This window comes from Myotis yumanensis, unplaced genomic scaffold (assembly GCF_028538775.1).
Source record: "Myotis yumanensis isolate MYYU_CA2020_CCGP unplaced genomic scaffold, mMyoYum1.0.hap1 SCAF_6, whole genome shotgun sequence".
In the NCBI taxonomy this organism is placed as follows: Eukaryota; Metazoa; Chordata; class Mammalia; order Chiroptera; family Vespertilionidae; genus Myotis; species Myotis yumanensis.
Window position 1 is genome coordinate 43,597,924 of NW_027223757.1, and position 20,602 is coordinate 43,618,525.

General features: G+C 38.4%; 1 protein-coding gene across 1 annotated transcript in view; it reads left to right on the forward strand.

The window, feature by feature from the left end:
- Positions 1 to 20,089, forward strand: part of ASCC3 (activating signal cointegrator 1 complex subunit 3) — a 252,026-nt gene extending 231,937 nt beyond the window's left edge. Inside the window, exons 38-42 of the mRNA XM_070418020.1 lie at positions 11,065 to 11,216; positions 13,084 to 13,231; positions 16,635 to 16,841; positions 19,030 to 19,205; positions 19,301 to 20,089. Of these exons, the coding sequence (XP_070274121.1) occupies positions 11,065 to 11,216; positions 13,084 to 13,231; positions 16,635 to 16,841; positions 19,030 to 19,205; positions 19,301 to 19,448 (831 nt within the window). The 3' untranslated portion in view covers positions 19,449 to 20,089. The remainder of the gene's footprint in view (positions 1 to 11,064; positions 11,217 to 13,083; positions 13,232 to 16,634; positions 16,842 to 19,029; positions 19,206 to 19,300) is intronic.
- Positions 20,090 to 20,602: the final 513 nt, after the last annotated feature.

Below are 20,602 nucleotides of genomic sequence, written 5' to 3' on the forward strand. Positions count from 1 at the left end.
ACTCAAATTAATGTTAATATGTTCTAAAAGGCTTGATCAATTGTCACAAAAAGTGCTATTCAAAAAATAACTTTAATAAGCTGCATAAATAAAGGCAATTTGTATACTTTTCTCCATTTAGAGAACCTTCTTAAATTTGCAAAATCAAATCCTAAAAGGTTGTTGGTGGAGTTATTGTTTAGCCCAAACTTCAAAACAATAACCTGACATTTTTATCTTTATAACAATATCTTAATAAACTTTAAAAGTGTATTACATGTAAAATAACTAGTACTATAATTTTCTAGAACCCACTACTATTCTGAAAAAAACATTGCATCTTCAACCTAGTTTTAAAAGTATGTTAATTAATAAGATATGTATGCATGTACATTTTAGGATCTGAGAATAGGAAAAATCTGATAAGGGAAGCAAAAAAAATATTATATGAATATTTCTTATTGGCCTAATTCTTTTAACTGAAAAATACTATGACTATGCCTGGGTTTATATTCCCATTAATAAATGATTCCCATTTGTAGTAGATTAAAAGCATAGAAATATTTGATAATGCCAGGAGATAGAGCTGCCATGGAGCAAGGCTAATGTAACCTTTGAGGAATATTTACCTATGGGTGCACTAAGCACAGGCTCTGTGGGTTGTCAGTGTATTGAAGAATGTCAGTGTCAAGTAAATGAACAAGTTTTAGAATCATAGAGTCAAATACAGTTACCAGTGAAAATAGTCCAGGTATTACAGAGCTTAACAAAAGGAGTACTTAGTCAAGTCCTTAGTCTAATTCTTGTTAAGAAATGTTTTGATACAGCAAATGGTAGATAAAATGTTCTATGTATTCTTAGTAGAATCCTCTCATATTTTTAAATGCTTATAGTTAGACTAAATGAACAGACTACCTTTACATGGAGAGCATAGCACAATAAGCTTCAGAAAGCTTCTTCAAATTATTTTGAAGAAAAGATAGATGGGTTATAAGTAAATAATTTTTAGACTTCCAAAATTGGATTATACATAGTTAGTAGTCCACAATTTGAAGAGCTAATAATTGCAACTCAAGTCTTTAAATTATCCTAAAATGAAAATTACACTATTAAGTTTTTAGATATATCTCTTTTATAAGTATGTTTCAAGGAATATTAATACTATGAGCATACATTTGGAGGATTTTGTACCATGCAAGGTATGCTGGAACCTTATCAATAACTATTTATAATGTCACTGACTGTTAAGGTGACTTGGGCATAATTCTTGGCACATAGTATCTCTCAGTATATCATGGGTGAATGGGATGAATAAATAGTTCACTTTTTCCTATCTAGTTCTTTTTTAGGAGAAGATTGAAAAGGGCAATTTATTATGTGTAGATTCTCATAATGTTTTAAAGATTATCTGCCAAGTCTGAATTGTCTACCAACACATGTAGTCTGTTGTAAACATTAGTGTGACCTTATCAAATTCATAGAGGCAGGGAAGTCTAATTCAGGCTGCAGTCCTGGACAGGCTGCCAGGAACTCATGTCTTGGCATAGGAGCCTGATGAAGTTTTATTAATGGGTGACTATTTAAAAACAAGTAATTCTAAATGAACTTAATCCTGAGTGATTATTCTTCCAACTGCAAAGGTCCACAGTAGAGTGCAGAATCATCTTCTAGTATCAAAGCTATGTTTTAATTCTACAGCAGAACACTTAAAACAAAGCACCATCCCCCATTTCAGAAGCAACATGGAGCTGATGCATTTAGCATTTCCAAAACTAACATAAATGTGTGAAGTTTGAGGTATTAAACACCTTTACTTTTATGGATTTATAGACAATCTCCCTTCAAGGACTGTAATATAATTTGGAAGGCTATTTCCTGCACGGTGACTCTACCTGTAAGTTTTTGTAAGACAATTGATGATGGTTTATTGACGATATGATGCTATTATGAAGGATACTTCTACCCCCAGCTCCTCTCCTCATACCCACATAACAACCCTTTTCCCGGTTGGGGCTGTAGGAAATGAGTAATGCTTAACCCATTTGTGTGATCAGTTCACTTAAGCAGCTACTGTGAAATGTTAATCACAACTTTAATTTGTACTGCATTAGCATTTTGATTAACTTGTAGGCTTGCTAGCGCACTTGAAGCGCTTTTACTCATAGTTACAACTCGGAAATGACTTTTTGATTAATTAAGTTTGTTAGACAGCAGCTGAGCTTCCTGAATGCTAACCTTCTGGGGGTAAAAGTTCAGGAGAAAGTTACTGTGAACAACTGTTGCTATTGAAAAAGATTCTTATGAACATATTTATAGCATTTTAATTATTGACAAAATATTGGGTCATTATTTACCACTGACCTGAACCTTGAAAGGAGTGTGCCTTTCTATCAAGAAAGCTTTTTTCCGGTTTTCCCATCATCGTAAAACTGCTGGGAGCTCTTCAACTAAGTAGTGCATTTATTTCCAGCAGATGTCTAACAACTAATGTTTTAACAGGCTGCCTGGGATGAATTTCCGTAGTTGTTTTTTTTTTCTAAACTTTCTATTTTATAATTTTAGATTTACAGAAAAGTTGCAAAGATAGAACAGAGTTCCCAGATATTCATACCCAGTTTTCCTCTATTACTAACTTATGTTAACATGGTACTTTTGTCATAATTAATGAACTGATATTGATTATTATTAACTAGAGTCCATATTCATTCAGAATTCTCCAGTTTACTTAATGTTCTTTTTCTGTTCTAGGGTTTCATTTAAGATACCACCTTACATTCAGTTGTTATGTCTTCTTGGCTCCTCTTGGCTGTGAATTTCTCAGACTTTCATTGTTTTTATGATCTTTCCATAGTATGTTGCTCTCTCAAGACATTCTATATATAACAATCTGTTTTTATAAATAAATTAAAATCCTTTTTTTATCATTCTAGACTAAATAAATCTGCCCCTTAAACTCTGATAGTATATTATCTTTATGTCGCTTAATTTGAACAGAAGTAGCACCATTATCTAGTCATTTCAACTTTTGTCATTATCTTATTTTCACTTGATCGTTGTAACCCCTACACTATCATTCCATACTTTAGGATGGCTCTTGGGGGATGTGAGGAAAAGGAGAACAGGTTCCTTGAGAGGGAGGAAGAGAGGGTGCAAGTCATCAGAATGCTGAGGGGGTAGAGAGGCTGGATCCTCCTCCATGCCACTTCACCAAGACACCTGCAGCCAGTCCTGAAGACAGTAAGGACTAAGTTCACAGACTATTTCTTCTTATGGTGGGATTTTTTGTTTTGGGTTTTTTTTATTAAAGTATAGTTGACATATATTATTTTCAGGTATAGAACATAGTTACTCAACATCCATATACCTTATGAAGTGATCCCCAATACAGTTCTAGTAACCTTTTGGCATTGAACAAAATTATTACAATATTATTGACTATATTCCCCATGTTGTACATTACATCATCATTCACAGACTTTTTAAACAGAAGTTTAGAAAATTTTAATAATGGACCTTAGACCTACATCTTTTTATCCACCTGATAACATAATTCTTGATATACAGTAGATGACTTAGCTTTCCTTCGTGTGTCCTAAGCCAGCAATTCTATTTCCTTGCAATGAAGTTATCTTAATTTGGTGGTCACAGTGCTCAAAGTTTCTGTTTTACCCTTGGATTATTTAAATCCAGAATTCAATTTTGTTTGAAAATATATTTAATGCCTGTATATCAAATATTAAGATGTAGTTATAACCAAATAATAGATTCAATTAATTTAAAATTTTGTTTTTCAAAACTTGTGTTAACAAAATTAGTTCAGACACTATGATCAATTAAATGTATGATAATTTATCTGGAGTTTGTATTCTTCTGTTATGTAAGGGAAGAGGACAGATAAACCACTTTAAATCCTTCTTGAAGGGTATATGTAAACTAGAGGTCCGGTGCATGGATTCATGCACCAGTGGGGTCCTTTGGCCTGGCCTGTGGGGATCAGTGGACCTCTGCGCTGCTGCAGCCCGGCCTTACCCGCCAGCTCATTGGGCTCCAGTCTGCTGTCCGCATCAATCCTGCACAGCACAAAGTAGTGTGCAAAGTGGCAGGTGACCGGGGAGGAGCCCGAGCCTGGGCTGGGCGCTGCGCTGCTCCTGTTCATTCCAGCCCCCGCTGCACCTATCTCTGCAGCTGTGCTCACCAGCTGTCAGCCCAGTGTCTGGCACCCGTCTGTCAGCTGAGCTGTGCTCCTGCTGTGGGAGCGCACTGACCACTAGGGGGCAGCTCCTGCATTGAGTGTCTGCCCCCTGGTGGTCAGTGTGCATCATAGCTATCAGCTGGTCATCCTGTCATCTGGTCATCTGGTTGTCCAGTCACTTAGGCTTTTATATATATATATATATAGACTAGAGGCCCGGTACACAAAATTCGTGCACAGGGGGTGGGGAGGGTCCCTCAGCATGGCCTGTGCCCATTCCAATCCAGGACCCCTTTAGCAATCTGGGACTGCTGGCTCCTAACCACTCGCCTGCCTGCCTGCCTGATCACCCCTAACCACCTCTGCCTGCCAGTCTGATGCCCCTAACTGCTCCCCTGCTGGCCTGATCACCCCTAACCACCTCTGCCTGCCAGCCTGATTGCCCCTAACCACCTCTGCCTGCCAGCCTGATCACACCTAATTGCTCCCCCCTGCTGGCCTGATCACCCCTAACAGCCTCTGCCTCAGCCCCTGCCACCATGGCTTTGTCTGGAAGGACGTCCGGAAGATGTCTGGTCTAATTAGCATATTACCCTTTTATTAGTATAGATCATTCAGAAGTAGTAGAATATAGGGTAATGAGCACAGATATGAATTGGAAAACCAAGATGAAATCATAACTTTATCATTTTATCCATATGAGAATGAGGTCTGGGATGTGTATAGTTTGTGTACCTCTCTTTGTTTTTGGTCTCTCCTTCTCTCCTCATCCATCCCTCCTTCCTTTCCCACTCTTCCCTCTCTTGCCTCTCAGTCAGACATAGGCAGACACATACACTACCCCATTTCTTCATTTCCTCTGAAACTCCTGAGTTGGCTAATTCTTTTTATTTTTCCAATAATTAAGATCTGCCTCCTCCCATCCCTCCATCCACATCTTTCTTTTCAGATTTCTGCTTCTTTCATCCATTTATGTTTTACTGTCAATGTCTGCAAAATTTCTATTTCAAGTATGTTCTAGATCAGCCGTGGGCAAACTACAGCCCACGGGCCGGATACGGCCCGTTTGAAATGAATAAAACTAAAAAAAAAAAGACCGTACCCTTTTATGTAATGATGTTTACTTTGAATTTATATTAGTTCACACAAACACTCCATCCATGCTTTTGTTCCGGCCCTCCGGTCCAGTTTAAGAACCCATTGTGGCCCTCGAGTCAAAAAGTTTGCCCACCCCTGTTCTAGAGTGTAGATCTTTTTCCTCACCTTTCTCAAACACCCATTCATAGTCTTCAGCTCCATCTCTTCTCTTGCAGTCATCATAGTGGCTTCAACATATCCCTTTTCTACTTCATAATTGCATGCATCCCAGACCGTTCCACTCTAATAATTACCGTATTCTGACCACTTTAGGCACCACCTTCATGGTATCACCCTCTGACTCTCCTCTCTAACCACAAGTTCTGTACCAATCAGCTTAACTGACCATTTCTGTTACTCATTGGACCTGGAACCTCTTATGCTTTCCTCATCCATTAGTTCAGTCCCTACTCACTTGCCACCCTAAAAGCATTGGCCCTAGAGTTGACGTTTTCTACAGTGATGTCACCAGTAGGCTCAGATCTGTCAGCTCTCTGGATTCTCTGTCAACATCTGAAGCCTCTGCTTCAACACCCAAATTAATCGTAATCACTATTGCTAGAAAAAATAAAACATTGCTAGTTGCTTCTCTAATTTCTAATTATTTCTATAATTATTGCTTCAAAGTCATGCTTTTAAAACTCACTGTTGTGCTAGTTTTTAATTAATCCCCGCCCCCCCCAGTACTTTTCCAAACTTTTTCCTTCTTCTTTCCAGTACACCTTCTCCCTTCCAGTACACCTCCCAGCAAGAAACTTCACCTCCCACTTATTGAGATGATTGAGACCCTGTAATATGAATGCTGTCAACGTCCATCCTCTTCACCCCAAAGCTTCTCTCTCTCTCCACTGATGCTGTGTGTGAGGTCTTCGGGGACTAGCTGAAGCCTCTCTTTCCTCGGAGGCCCACACACCCAGCAGCAGAAACCTCATCTTCCTCTGATCCCAAGAGGGTCTTTTCTGTCTGCAGCTGATTCTGTGCTTGGTATGCGCTGCCTTCTTTTTTGACTTAGGTTTTCCTGCCTCTGACTTCAGAGATACTACAGTCCACTTGGAAAGATAGAAAGTGAACTTTATAAAAATAAGTAGCAATATAATATGAGTATATTGGCATTTTAGTGATGAAAGATTAAAGCTTACAGGAGATAAACACAAGCCTAATGAAACTCCTTGATTTTTCAGATGAGAAAAATGAATACCAATGGTGAAGTGATTTGCCTAAAATCTTACATTTAATTTAAAGGCACAATACTCTAAGCTGTCAGTCCAAGTTTCTTTCTGGTATACGAAACCATCTTCAAACCAGAATCAAGTGTTTAGTAGGAGTTATCCATCTGTTTCTACTTAATCCAAACTTAGTGTTTGCTTTAAGCATTGTCTTGTCAGAAGAGCTTCTCAGAGTTCCATTTTACCTAGTAGCACATTTACCATAGGATTTGCTGCCTAATATAGGACCTCCTGGAATTTCATACAACCTTCCTTGCATCCTTAACTTTATAGGCAGTACCTATACTGGTTAAAAGTAAGCGCTTCAGAGTCAAGCGCCCCAGAATTTAAGTCCCTACTATACCCACTTACCAGACCTGTGTAAGTGGGGATAGTGGGGATTTAGGCAGGCGGGTTTTTTTTAATTGCTCTGAGCCACAATATATTCATCTGCGTAATGGGTTCAAATTCAATAACTTACATTAATGGTTATCAGAGTGTTTAACAAATAATACACACTTTACAAATGACCACTCGAATCGTAGTTGTTTCAGTAGTGCCCTGAGAGTACCTTAAATGCCCTCACCTCTTTATCCTTTCCCACCCTCACAGTTCTCATCTCCAGGTAATCCCCACTCTGCTCTCCTCGCCTCTGCCCCTAAGCTGCTCGTTTTAACTCTCTGGCTGCCCACTTTGTTCGCAAGGTTTCTAAGTTCGTACTCCCAGCCCACACTCTCTCTCCTGAGCTCATTGTTACCTGAATCTCTCGTGTGGCTTTATAGTGGCGCCTTAGTTAAAATACATTCAAAATCAAACTCATCCCCTGCTCTCATAAATGACAGCCCCACAGTTTATGTTAATCATGATAAGGTTTTAATTGTTGTGTAATTTTATAAATGAACACACTGTTATAAATCATATTTCCATCCTGTCACAGCTGGACATGACAAGGAATTAAAATTGATTCCAACTTAGTAGGAGAAAGTCTCATGCACAGAGTCAGACCCACCCATCCATTTGGCCCCTATACTTAGAATCATATTAGCTTTGCCTGGGAGGTAGCATGCCAAGTAGAAAGTGGATTAGCAGTAAACAGGGACTATGTATTTGCCTCATGTTAATGCTAAACTGGTAAAAATGTCCAGTTATTTCTCCTCAGGATCCTAAAACAACCTTTTGTTGTTGAATATTATATATCTGTAAAGGACTTCGAGATGGCCTGGAGAACTGAGCCATGATCTCTAGCTGCTATCAAAGCCAGCCCCACTACAGGGAGGAGCATATGCCTATGGATCCTTATCTACCAGGAGGACTGCTATAACAGATATGAGACACAGGGAGTCCATCCCAGGCTCAGGCTACCAGGACCACCCATTTACATGGACCATCCCTTGCCCTTAGCCCTGTCAGGTGTGTACCTGTGAACAATATCGTGGCTTGCCCGCTCAAACTGAGAACCAAGCCCACATCCTTCAGCTTGGCCTGAGCTACAGGGTCTGTCTTTGGCCTTGTCCCTTGGCTTTCTTCTAATTGCACACCTCTCCTAATGAATATTCTGCCTGTTCCATGCACCTGCTTCCAGCCTCGCATACCCGGCCCCCTGAAGCCTTGTGCTACTCAGTGCAGAAATCAACACCGAAGGGCCCAATAGAGGTCCCTGTTAGAAAGAGTGGATTGTTTTTAGGGTGTTCTTTTCACTTCATAGAAGAACTTTAAAGTTCATAGAAGAACTTTAAAAATAGGCAGCTGTTGATTGACATTTGCTACGTTCTGGGCAGTATATTGGACATCTTATGTCATACATTATCCTATAAGGAGGTATAGTACCCCTTAAGGGTACATTTCTCTTCTAAAAATGAGAAATCCAGCATGATAGAGTTAGGTGATTCCCCAAAATTTACACATAGTAAGTGGGACAAAATTGGGATTTAAACCTGTGTCCATCTAATATCAAAGCTTGTAATTTTTTCCCTACACTCTATTAATAATCTTTGGGAAATGCACAATAACGTGGGCAGAACATTGTTATAATTGCTATAATGGAATTTTCATTAATAAAAGAGTATTTTTTTGAGTGCACTGCACCAAGAGTATGGTGACAAGGAATATTTCCAGATTCTTGCTGTCAAGGAGTCGACCATTTTAAAGGCAGACGTGTAAACAGAGAATCACAATAGGACGGTGGTGGCCTGTGGAAGTGGCAAGAGATGCAGAGGCATAGGAAAGAAGTGCCTGCAGCCCATCTGGAAGAACAGGGAGACTTCACAGGAAGGAGCAGCATTCGAGCTAGACGAAGGATGAATAGGCATTTCCTGGGTAGATGAGGTGAAGGAGCAGTGCAAGGGCAAAAAGAACATCAAGAGCAAGGGCGAATGTGGGACATTGTCAGTCATTTAGTATAGGAAGGGGCCGTGGGGTGTGCCAGGAACAGACTCATCAGAGGTGTTGACTGGCATGCAGAGAAGCTTGTTAGCTCTTGTCCTCTACACAGTGCAAAGCCATTGAAGTAATGTAAGCAGAGAAATAACACGATCAGTTTTATTTCTCTAAAAATTTACTTTGGTAACAGTATAAACTATGAATTGAAGAAGAATTAGATGAGAATAAAGGGGTTTTTATAACATTTCAGGTGGTTTGGTGAGGGTCGGGCGAAGAAAACAGGACAGGCCAGGGAGTGATTGAGCAGAGAACTAAGGGCTTGAACACTTGGCTCACCACATTCAAGTAGTGGCAGAACCTTTTATCGTCCCAGATTCCCGGTCTCCCCACCTGCCTTTTCTCTAAATGAAAACAAGATAAATAATAGTTTCCAATTCACGATACAAATTCTCATTTACTTCATGTAAGCAATCACTTTGCATGATTTTTTACATTTTCACATCTGGGTCATACAATGAAAAATTGTGGGGAGCTCTCATAAATTTTATGAGATCTTTCAACTTCATCATGAAAACTTCAAAGTTAAAAACATATGGTCCATCCATCCAACTCTTCTAGTATGTGAGCCTTTGGTCTGGAATTTATTTCCAGTCAAGCTGTAATGTAAAATCACAAGTAAAATCACCATAGTTACTCCACATTACAACTTCTAACATCATCATGATTCTGGATTAGATATAATTATTAATTTCTCCTTTCCTTTGCCGTTCCCTCAAAGAACTCAAGAGTTGTGACTTGTGAACTAATGCTGTTTTTATCTGGGTGGTGTTCATCATGACCTGCTTGTCTCATGTACTTCAAAGAAAGGCAGAGTGTTTTAATCAGCTCTGCAGAGAAACAGGAAAAATAGAAGTAGATTTCCCCTAGATTTATGAACATGTATGTTTGTACATGTAAACACACTGCTATACATACTTATACATACATATAAATATGTTTATTGTACCAGCACTCAGGCTTTATGATGTATAATTAATGGACTCATGGGCGCTCAAGACCAATTTGCCCATTCCAACACATTAACCATGATATCCAGAAACATCGACCCGTTTCCCTGGGATGTAAATGAAAAGCCCACAGATTGGTTTAGCCATATGTTTTTAAAACTATTTGACATTCTGTAAATTAGAGAACATAAAATAGGAAATGCAAAACTTAGAAGAAAAAAATGTGTCTGTCTCAATAGTACTAAGTAGTATGGCAAATTAATTTTACTAAAATAATATACCTTAAAAATTATTTCTAAAAATCTGCTAATAGATTTTGTACATTTGATAAGTATTTTACTGTTGGTGGGATATTTACTATTAATATGCTGTTAAGCATGTACTAGGTACATCTAATTTCTCTTACCTTCATCTCTTTATTTCCCAAAATAAGAGAGGACTCTCCTAAAACTATGTAAATAGCTGCCTTGGATCAGGATACTAATGTCTGTGTCTTTAAGTCAGCATTCTCCGGAATCTAATTTAATTGAAATAGCTTTGCCTGTGTAAACATCTCCTTTGTTTAAATAAGATTTCACTGTTTAGTTTTGCCTTAAGCAAGTGCAGCATTTATTTGTCCATAAAACATTAGATTAAATGTATAGACTAATATGAATAGCTTCTCATCATCTCAGTGTATCACTGGCAGTGCCCCCTTTGCTAGCATGTGGAGTGTTGTCTTCTTTGGGGGGAGAGTAAATTTTTGGCAAGGAAACCTCATATCACCTTACCATTATTGATTTTAAATTTGGGAAAGACAGATTTACTATTTTAATGCAGCTGTGAATGGTCTTGATACAGTGAATGATATAGGTGTTTGCTCCCAAAGTACACTGAATTTTTCTCTTTGTTTTACTGTTATGTACCAGTGTTATCTGGCTGTCATTGCCAGCCTAAAAAATCTAAAAATGTGCACTTTGTTGGAAGTACTGTACAATGAATGCTGTAGGAGATTGTTCCCTTCAATCCAACTCTAGTTTATTTTCTAGTTCCCATTTTCATTATATATTTATGTGTAATGCTTGGGAAATTTTGTGTGTTTGTTTTTTGTTTAAGCTGACATCAGCTTCCGTAGAGAGGCCCTGTGCCATAGTATCCTTGTAACTTGTGCATTTTTCCTGATCAGGCGATGCTCGATGTGACTGCAAACCAGGGATGGCTGGTGACTGCCCTGAACATCACTCACCTGGTTCAGATGGTGATCCAGGGTCGGTGGCTGAAAGAGTCTTCTCTTCTCACAATCCCACACATAGAGCAGCACCATCTTCACATCTTCAGGTAATTGTCAATGTCATTGGACTTGAAATTTCAAAAAATTCATTTTCGTTATATGTGTGGTCACTTGGTTTTCAGGTGCCTAGAATGTTGATTCCTCACGGGGAAAATGCCCCCACTTCCCAGAGGAAGATGGGGCCTCGTGAGGCAACATTCTCACTTGGAATTCGATCCTGTCCCAAGCTGAACTGCAGTTCATTTTAACCTCCTATTAAATTGTTCTCCACTTGCAACATTGGATGCATTTCTATTTTAACTGTGTTTATTCCTTTACAGTACCAACCTTTATTTTAGAAGATGCTAAACTACTTTGTTGTCTAAAGCAAAATAAATGACCAATTTTTATTGTTGCAGAATAGATTTGAAGAATCTGAAATCCATAGTTCAGATGTAAATTGTGCATCTACAAAATGTCCAAAACTGGGTAGTTATGTATACTAACAGCTCAAGATATAACCTGTGCTTAAAAGATGAGTCTATATTATTATCAAGTTATTTACCCTTAGGTCCTATGTACATGGCTACAAATATTTTAGCAAGGAAAAGAACAGTACACATTACAAGCGAGGCTGGCAATGTTTAAGTGAAAACGTTTCTTTCACACCAGCTCAGAGACACTTTGCAGCCAACACGTGGGTTCACAGTCATGTAGACCAGCAGAACAGTCTGACTGAGGTCGCCATCATGCACCCTCTGCCCCTTGTCAGCCAGACTAGGAGTGGCAGTCATTTGAGACATCTGGATACAGGTGCCAACCAGCACCTCAGCCACACATGGGGTCTCCTCAGCAAAGTCCCTCAGTTTGTCTCAAGTGGGTTCCAGGGCAGTTGTTTCCGTGATGCTGAGTCCCACCACGGGCTGTCCCTTGGAAAGCAAAAGGCACATTCAGAGAGTGAGCCACACCAGCAGCTGGTGGCATGAGGGGAAAGCAGATAGCTCATATGTCTGCAGCTCAGTTTCGGGAACCCTTCCAATGTGGTGCTAAGAGTTACAGGAGTTGGGTTTCAGTAGTAAAGCAGACACCTAAGAGTACTTACCCAACTCAGCACGCCAGCCTGTTATGGAAGCTGCTGGGGCCTAGGAGATTTGGTCCACTTCTTACTGTCACCCTGAAAAGTGCTATATTGGTATAATTTTAATTATATGTTTCTTTTTGCTCTACAAATGGCAGATAGGGAATAAGCTGTAGGCGCGCTACGTTCTTGGGATTGGCGCTATTTATACTGTAAATATTCCCAAAATGTACTTTATTAAATCTTACATTCCCAACTATTTACAATGAAAACCTATTCAAGTGATTACATTAGAGTCCTTTGCCTGCATCCATTAAAAACATGTCAGGGCTCCAGTTCAGACTTGAACCACGTAGCAGCATTGGTGCACATTAGTGCTTTCTGCTAACCTGTTGTCTGCAAACCTCAACTATTCACCGAGCTCAGATATGATTTACCCATTTTATGTAGTGATAGTGATACTGACTTGGATTGACAATCTTAAAGAATGCAGGTTGGCCCTGGCCAAGTGGCTCAGTTGGTTGGAGCATCCTCCCATTCACCAAAAAGTTTCAGCTTCTATTTTCTGTCAGGGCACATACGTGGGTTGCAGGTTTGATTACCCATTAGGGCACATAAAGGAGGCAACTGATCAATGTTATTCTTCCTTTCCCTTTCTCTCTCTCTCTAGAAATCAGTGAAAGTATATCCTCAGATGAGGATTTAAAAAAAAAGAATGCAAGCTGATTTTGACACCAATAACGGCCTTTTAAATACATGTTTTTAAAAACTATTCAAATTTTATAAGCCATCATTGTCAGAAAATCTCATTCGTGCTACGAAAGAATGATTTGGTTGGTGTTGGTATTATTTTTTAGGAAATGGAGCCCAGGTGTGAAGGGTCCACGTGTGGGTGGCCCTGGCTTCATCGAGTGCCTTCCTGAACTGATCCACGCCTGTGGAGGGAAGGAGCAGGTGTTCAGCTCCATGATAGAAAATGAGCTGCCGGCCCCAAAAATGAAGCAGGTAAGGCCTTCCATGTTTTGAAGCTCCTTTACTCTGGGAATTTATACCAGGAGTTTTTTTTTTAACTTAGAGCATTGGTTATTGGAGTCAGACTCACCTGGATTTAAATTCTGTCCACCATTTACCAGCCATGATTATGAATATGAAACAACACACCTGTCTCATAAAGTTCTTGTGAAAATTAAGCAGCATGTTTTTATGTAAACTGCTTCATGTAGTTCTTGATATAGAGAGCTCAATAATGATATTAAAAATAATGACAGTATCAGTAATTAGAAGGAGCATTGGCGTTATCAGGAGTCGTTTCAGTAGCTGGCTGAGAAAAGTCCAAGACAGCTTGTCCTTCACTAAGCTGCGTGACCGGGCGCACTCCTCGCCCCTTCAGCATAGTCGTACTTCCTTTATGCTTGGCTGTATTTTCATGCAGTTCCCTCAGTTGCTTTTTTATGCCCCGCCTTCATTTTAATCACTTTAGTGTAACTAGATTCTAAGGCAGGGGTGGGCAAACTTTTTGACTCGAGGGCCACAATGGGTTCTTAAACTGGACCGGAGGGCCGGAACAAAAGCATAGGTGGAGTGTTTGTGTGAACTAATATAAATTCAAAGTAAACATCATTACATAAAAGGGTACGGTCTTTTTTTTTTTTTTTTTTTTTTTTTTTTTTTTTTTAGTTTTATTTATTTCAAACAGGCCGGATCCGGCCCGAGGGCCGTAGTTTGCCCACGGCTGTCCTAAAGTATTCCTTCAAATAAACTCCTCATTTCTATACCATATAACTTAGATGGAAAACTAAATCTGTGTTGTGAAAAACAATATAAGTCATCTCTCCAAACCATCTTTGGAAAGGCCAAAAATGTGAATGAATGATGCCAGAAATATTTGGCATATCTAGACCTTTAAGTCTTAAGCAGTTTTACCCTAAACGTGTCAAAGTAAGCGTTCAGGATTTGTAACATAATTAACACACTGACTTGTAAATGCAGGTATTAAAATAAAGAAACTTCTAAACCATGTCATTTTTTCCCCCAGTAGAACTGATTTTTGAGCAAGACTTGGAAAAAGTGTAACAGGCATTAAAGTCTGATTGTTCAATTTCTGTTGAACCCAGAATTGGCACCAAAAACTATTTAAATATTCATAATAAGTTCTTACCTTTCTAACTAAATTACCATCAAAATTATGAATAAAAACAATGTATTTAAATCAAAACAAGGCTTCCATTAGCAACAAGGATTTCTAACATAGCATATATTGATTTTAAGCCAAGTTTTAGATGTGATAAAAAATTAGAACATTGTTTTAATTAGTTCAGGGAGAACTCAGAAGTAAACTTACCTAATTTATTTGCATAAATTGCCATTCTGTTATCTTTAAAACCAAATGCAAATTGGCTCAGTCTGATATGATGATGGTTATTTGGCTCAAAAGTGCTTCAATATGCAGAGCAATCTGGTGTTGGCTCTGCAGTGAGGCGATCCCAGGTAACATACAAATCCTGAATTATTCCAGAAATTAGTATGTTTAAAGCATCAATTTAAGTGCTAATTGCAGTAGTAATGAGAAAAAGCAGGACGACTGTGAGATTTGCATCTCCCACCCCATCAGTATGCCTGGAACGGCTGCTGACTGGCAGCGGATTTGGCTGCTAATTAAATAATTGTATGCATGGCAGTGCTCCTGCCTGATTCAATAGATGAAGATTAATCCTCAGATAAATATGTTTGGCTGGTATTGAAATGTCTTAGCAGTTTCTGTAAAAAATAGCTCATGTTTTATATACATATGTGCGTGTGTGTGTACACACACATACACACCCAACAAATATCTCTGTACACACTGAGGGTGAAAAACAATAAGTGCTACAAAAAGAACACCTATGGATAAAAGCCAGACCCAACTTCTATAAAGTAAAATCCCAATGTGTTGCTAATAATTGAAAACATATACTGGTCACTAACTTAATGGTACATTAAACAAGAAATATGTTACTTTTGTTGTCTCACAAATTTAAATGCTTTATAGAAATTGTGTATTGAAGTGTCTCCTTGGTCACTTTCCACTCTGGCGAGTGTCAGTGAACATCAAGTGGTACATGCAGCTTCTAGGTTCTGGAATGACTGGCTCCATCGGGGGAGAGGCCATCATTTGTTACCTTGAAGCACAGTGTAAACAATTCTGTGGCTTGACTATTTAAATATCTATCCCAGGCATAATTTCAGAATCACATGACAAGTTATAGGATTGGATTAGATTGAAAATTTACATTGGACTTACACTTTTTTAATTCCTAAGGGGTAGTTTGACTTATCAGGGCTACTTTATTTCAATTAGGTACGCTCAGCAGCACTAAAGTCTTAGCAAACAGGAAATCAAAGCTTGTAAGCAAATCTGTCGTATATCTTAACAAAATAAAAGAAAAATCAAAATTAAAGTATTCATGTACTTTTAAAAACTAACTTAGAACTGATAAAAGAGCCATTATATTGAGAAGTTTTCTTCACTGATAGTGCCACATAATTGTAATTGATAGAAAAAGGTGACAATTAATTATCTGAGGACATCAAGTTTATTTTGTTACTTCCTCCTTTCTGGAGACTTAGACATTCATTCATTCATTCTATGATGATAAAGTTACTATTTGCATGCCAATTTCTCACAAATATCATTCAATTTAAACAATAAGAATAAAATTGGTATTTTTTACCCCTTTAGTATGTGTCATTTTAATCTATATTCTCAATATAATGCCAAAAATATATATTTGTTCTTAGAAGGAACCCTGAACTTATAAGGCCCCTTATGATATACACATACAGAAATGTTTTTCTTTCAGAATAAATTTAGAGTATGGACCAAAAAAAAAAAAAACCCGTTTTGTACAATAAGTGGTCAATGGATCTTGCTGACTGACATCAACAATTGCATCACATTTTTTGTTACTTTTATATCCCCAAGCAATGCTCTCTTCCTTAGAAGTCACATAAATATTAGAATGGATGCTTCTCTACAACAAACCACAAACCAGCTCAATGACAAACATTTTTAAACTTACTTTTAGTATAGTCAGTAGTCACTCAATATCTAGGAGGGATTTATAATAAAGTGGTCACAAGTTTAGATAATGATTAATTTTTTTAGTTGATTTTAAGAGGACTTTAAACTACAAAGATTAAAAGCACGCTATTTTTGAACACAGTTAAGTACAAGAAAAACTGGAAAATCTGAACACAAGCTATGGAGTGTGTCAGTGTTGATATCCTGGTATTAATATTATACTTTGGTTTTGGAAAATGCTACCATTGGGAGAAACTAGGCAAATGGTACATAGGTTCTCACTGCACTGACTCTGGACTTAATCAAATTAACTTTCTTTATTATATTTTCTTTTTTTTTTTTTTTCAGGCATGGAATTTCTTATCTCACTTACCAGTGATAGATATTGCCCTCAGTGTCAAAGGCTGGTGGGATGACTCCGAAGGACACAGTGAACTTTCTATCACTACTATGACTTCAGACAAGCGAAATGACCACAGATGGATCAGATTGCATGCTGATCAGGAGTATGTGCTTCAAGTCAGGCTGCAGAGAGCCCACGTTGGGTTCCACAAGGTATAGTGTTTGGTTTCCATTCTCAAATGCTTCACACCAGACACCAGCGTGTGGCACCCCACATATCTTTTCCCTTACTAATGCATCCGTGTCATTCATGAATCCCTCTTTCTCAACTGGCCTCACTCAGTTCTCCTCATGTGCCAGTGTTCAACCCCAGAATATCGACCTTACATGATAGTTGCTGGGGGACTGTTCTCAAAATATGGCCCATAGACACAGTCCAACAGAATTTCCCAGAGTGCTTTTAAGAGCAGATTCCTTGGCCCTCCTCCAGATTGTCTGCATCAGCAGCTCAGGAGGGGGGATCTCAAAATCTGGACTTCTGCCCATCACCCCAGATGACTTTTTAAGGACATGAAAGCTCGAAAAGCACTGCCCTAGAAGCACTTTGTTCTGTGGGAACCACGTTGGGCTGGATGCAGATGACAGCAACGCTTTACCACCCAGCTCCATGAATTTGAATAAGACACTAAGCTTTTCTGTGCCTCAGTTGCCACATCTGCCTCTTCCTCCCTCATAATGCATATGAGAGGGCTTTGTCAGTGTTCATGCAGGCCAGAGATGTACAGTACTTTTATTTGCAATTACTGCACTCTTTTCTGTTGCCTGTGACCATCAAAATTAATCATTTGGTCCTCTGAGACTATTAGTGCATCGCATGTGGCCAGATTGGGTTTTGAAATAACCATGATAATTGAAATAAGAAAGACTTTGCCTTCTCTTGGGCCAAGTGGAGTCGGGGGCTTTCCCGTGTCTGGGATAAGCCCACAGGAGTGGGGCTGTGGTGCTCCAGTACTGTCTTCTGTTCTCACACATAGCCTGGTGAGAAACTTTCTCCTGTTACAATGTCCCTTCAGTAATGTGCCTTCAAGTCCCACCTTGTTTGATATTTAATTCTAAAATCGGTCCCTGTGAGTATGAACTGATTGACCTCTGGCATTTCAGAGTCTTTAATATGAGAATGTCTAGATGAGTTAGTAGATCCCAACTTACAAAAAAAATAATAATAATAATCATACAGGTAAAATCATAGGGAAAAACCTATGACTTTTTTTAACCTTAATATTGCTACTTAAAAATTAGATTCAATCATGCCAAAATAAACCCTTTTAAATTTTTTTTAACAACTGTGTTTTTTGTGTGTTTTTTAAAAAATATTTTATTGATTTTTTTACAGAGAGGAAGGGAGAGGGATAGAGAGTTAGAAACATCAATGAGAGAGAAACATCGATCAGCTGCTTCCTACACACCCCCTACTGGGGATGTACCTGCAACCAAGGTACATGCCCTTGACCGGAACCGAACCTGGGACCCTTGAGTCTGCAGGCTGATGCTCTATCCACTGAGCCAAACCGGTTAGGGCAACCCTTTTAATTTTTGTAAATGCTGGAAAAATACATTATTCTCCATGCTGTCTTTTAAAATGCCTTAAGTAAAACATGTCCCTCCAAAATCTTGAATGAAGCCTGATCAGGAGCTTGTCATTATTAATACATGTCTTTATTAGCACTTTTTATACCATGATGTCATTGTCTTACAGATTCACTAGAATAATCATGTATTTTATAATCTCGATCTAAAATAAAAACTTCAAGTGCTGTCAATATGGTGATATCTAATCTTGGATTGTGGTGATTAATATATCTTACAAATTGCTTGGCTTATAATTTTTCATTCCTCAGAGAAAGTATTTTTTAATATTCTATTAGAATGTGTTTTTATTGTGTGTGAGTGTTAGTCTTGGGTGGTGTAGTGCTTAATTTTTTGAAGTCTAGAATCTAGTCTTGATTGCCTTCCCCACCCCACCCCCCCGCCCCACCCCCCAAGTATCAGTTTCTTGTGAATACGTCTTTGGAAAATTTGGTTAATCTGGTTTATCTCAGTTTGTTCATCTTCAAATTGGATATTAATATTATTTATGAAAGTTTACTAAATTAGTGTCAAGATTCAGGGCTTTCTGTTCTAACTGAGCCAAATGTCCTGGTAATTATAGCCACAAAGTAGTATTTTGAGGATTTTGAAAAAAGATAAGTGATAGCATATCCAAGACACTGAACCAGAAAATTAAAAACATCCCAGATAGATAGACTGAAATGTGTAGATTTATGGCCTTTTAATCACAACCAAGTGGTATAGAAAGTCCAGAAATTATTAATGCTTTATCTTTTTCTTGGCTGGTTTACAGGGAAAGCAAGACAACCATGCAGTTGCCCCTCGGTTCCCCAAATCAAAAGATGAAGGATGGTTTTTGATATTAGGAGAAGTGGATAAGAGAGAACTTATTGCTTTGAAAAGAGTAGGATATGTTCGAAATCATCATGTCGCTTCCATCTCCTTTTATACCCCGGAAGCACCAGGAAGGTAAGCAGAACCTTACCACCAAAATTCTGAAAGAATGGAATATGACTGTGATTGGCAAGAGGGTTTGACATCTTTGTTCTATTTTTCTATTGTAGGTATATCTACACCCTGTATTTAATGAGCGACTGCTACCTTGGCCTGGACCAGCAGTACGACATTCATCTCAACGTCACACCAGCGAGCATTTCTGCACAGGTCAACGAGGAGATCTCCGATGCCTTGACCGACCTGACAGTGAAGTAACCTGACCCCAGCAGTTATTTGAAAGAAGTGGTTAAGGAGTCTGGCTGTTTAGTCACCTAGACAGAGTCGAATTACTTGATGTTTGCCTTGGTGGAATCAACTTCTGACCTCAGGACACCCAGGAAATTGACAGGAGCTGCAGTCAGTTTCAACACAAGTTAACTGCGGTGGCCTTTTTAACAAATGTTGCCTTTTATAATGTTGTCTTCATGGATTTTCTTATATGTAAAATCAATACTCCTGTAGGAGAATCAATTTGTGTATATTGCGACTATATATAGGAATTATCAAACAAATTTCACATTGCACAGTGTACTGTTTACAAGAATATTAGCTTCTTTTTTTTTTTTTTCTAAGGTAAACTACACTGAGATGTGACAGTGTTAGAATTTGTTGTGACAGATTTCTAACCCTGAAGCATAAAGTATGTAAGATACCTGTATGGTGGCACACAATGTGTCTTGTTAACAAACTTTATACTTTGCCACGTGTAGAAATGATTTCCAGAATTTCTTATGGTCATAAATGTTAATAATATAGAGGTAAAATCACATTATAGAGCTCAATGATGAAAACAGAATATATTGACCTTAGAAAATGTAGATACTGTAACTAGTGGAAATAAAATATTTAGATCGCCACTTGAAGACAAGCTGACTCAGTTATTCCTCCTGCTTTTTCTCCATCATATTACTTACTCTTCTGTTCTTATTCCCTTCTATGTCAAAACTTCACTTCCACTTTTTTTCTGAAATATTTATTTACACAAGGAGAGAAGTATAGTGCGATTTGTGTTGCATCATATACAGACCACTCTTTGACTTTTCCTTCTTCAGGATGGCTCCTAGGCAAACAAAATTTTCAACCCCTACAGGTAGGTTTTTACATGTGATGAAGGAAATTTTAAAAGGCTTTCTGAAACCAGAACATACTGCTTGTGTTTACCGCCTTCTCCATGCTAAAGAGAGAGAGAGAGAGAGAGAGAGAGAGAGAGAGAGAGAGAGAGAAAGGAAGAAAGAAAAAAAGAGAAGAAATATAGTGTGTGGGTACCAGGCATTTACTTCCCAAAATTAAATCTAAATAACTTGTGAACACACCAAGGTCATGAGGTGTCTGAAGTTCACTTCATGTAAAGAGGTCTTCCTGCTTTTTCT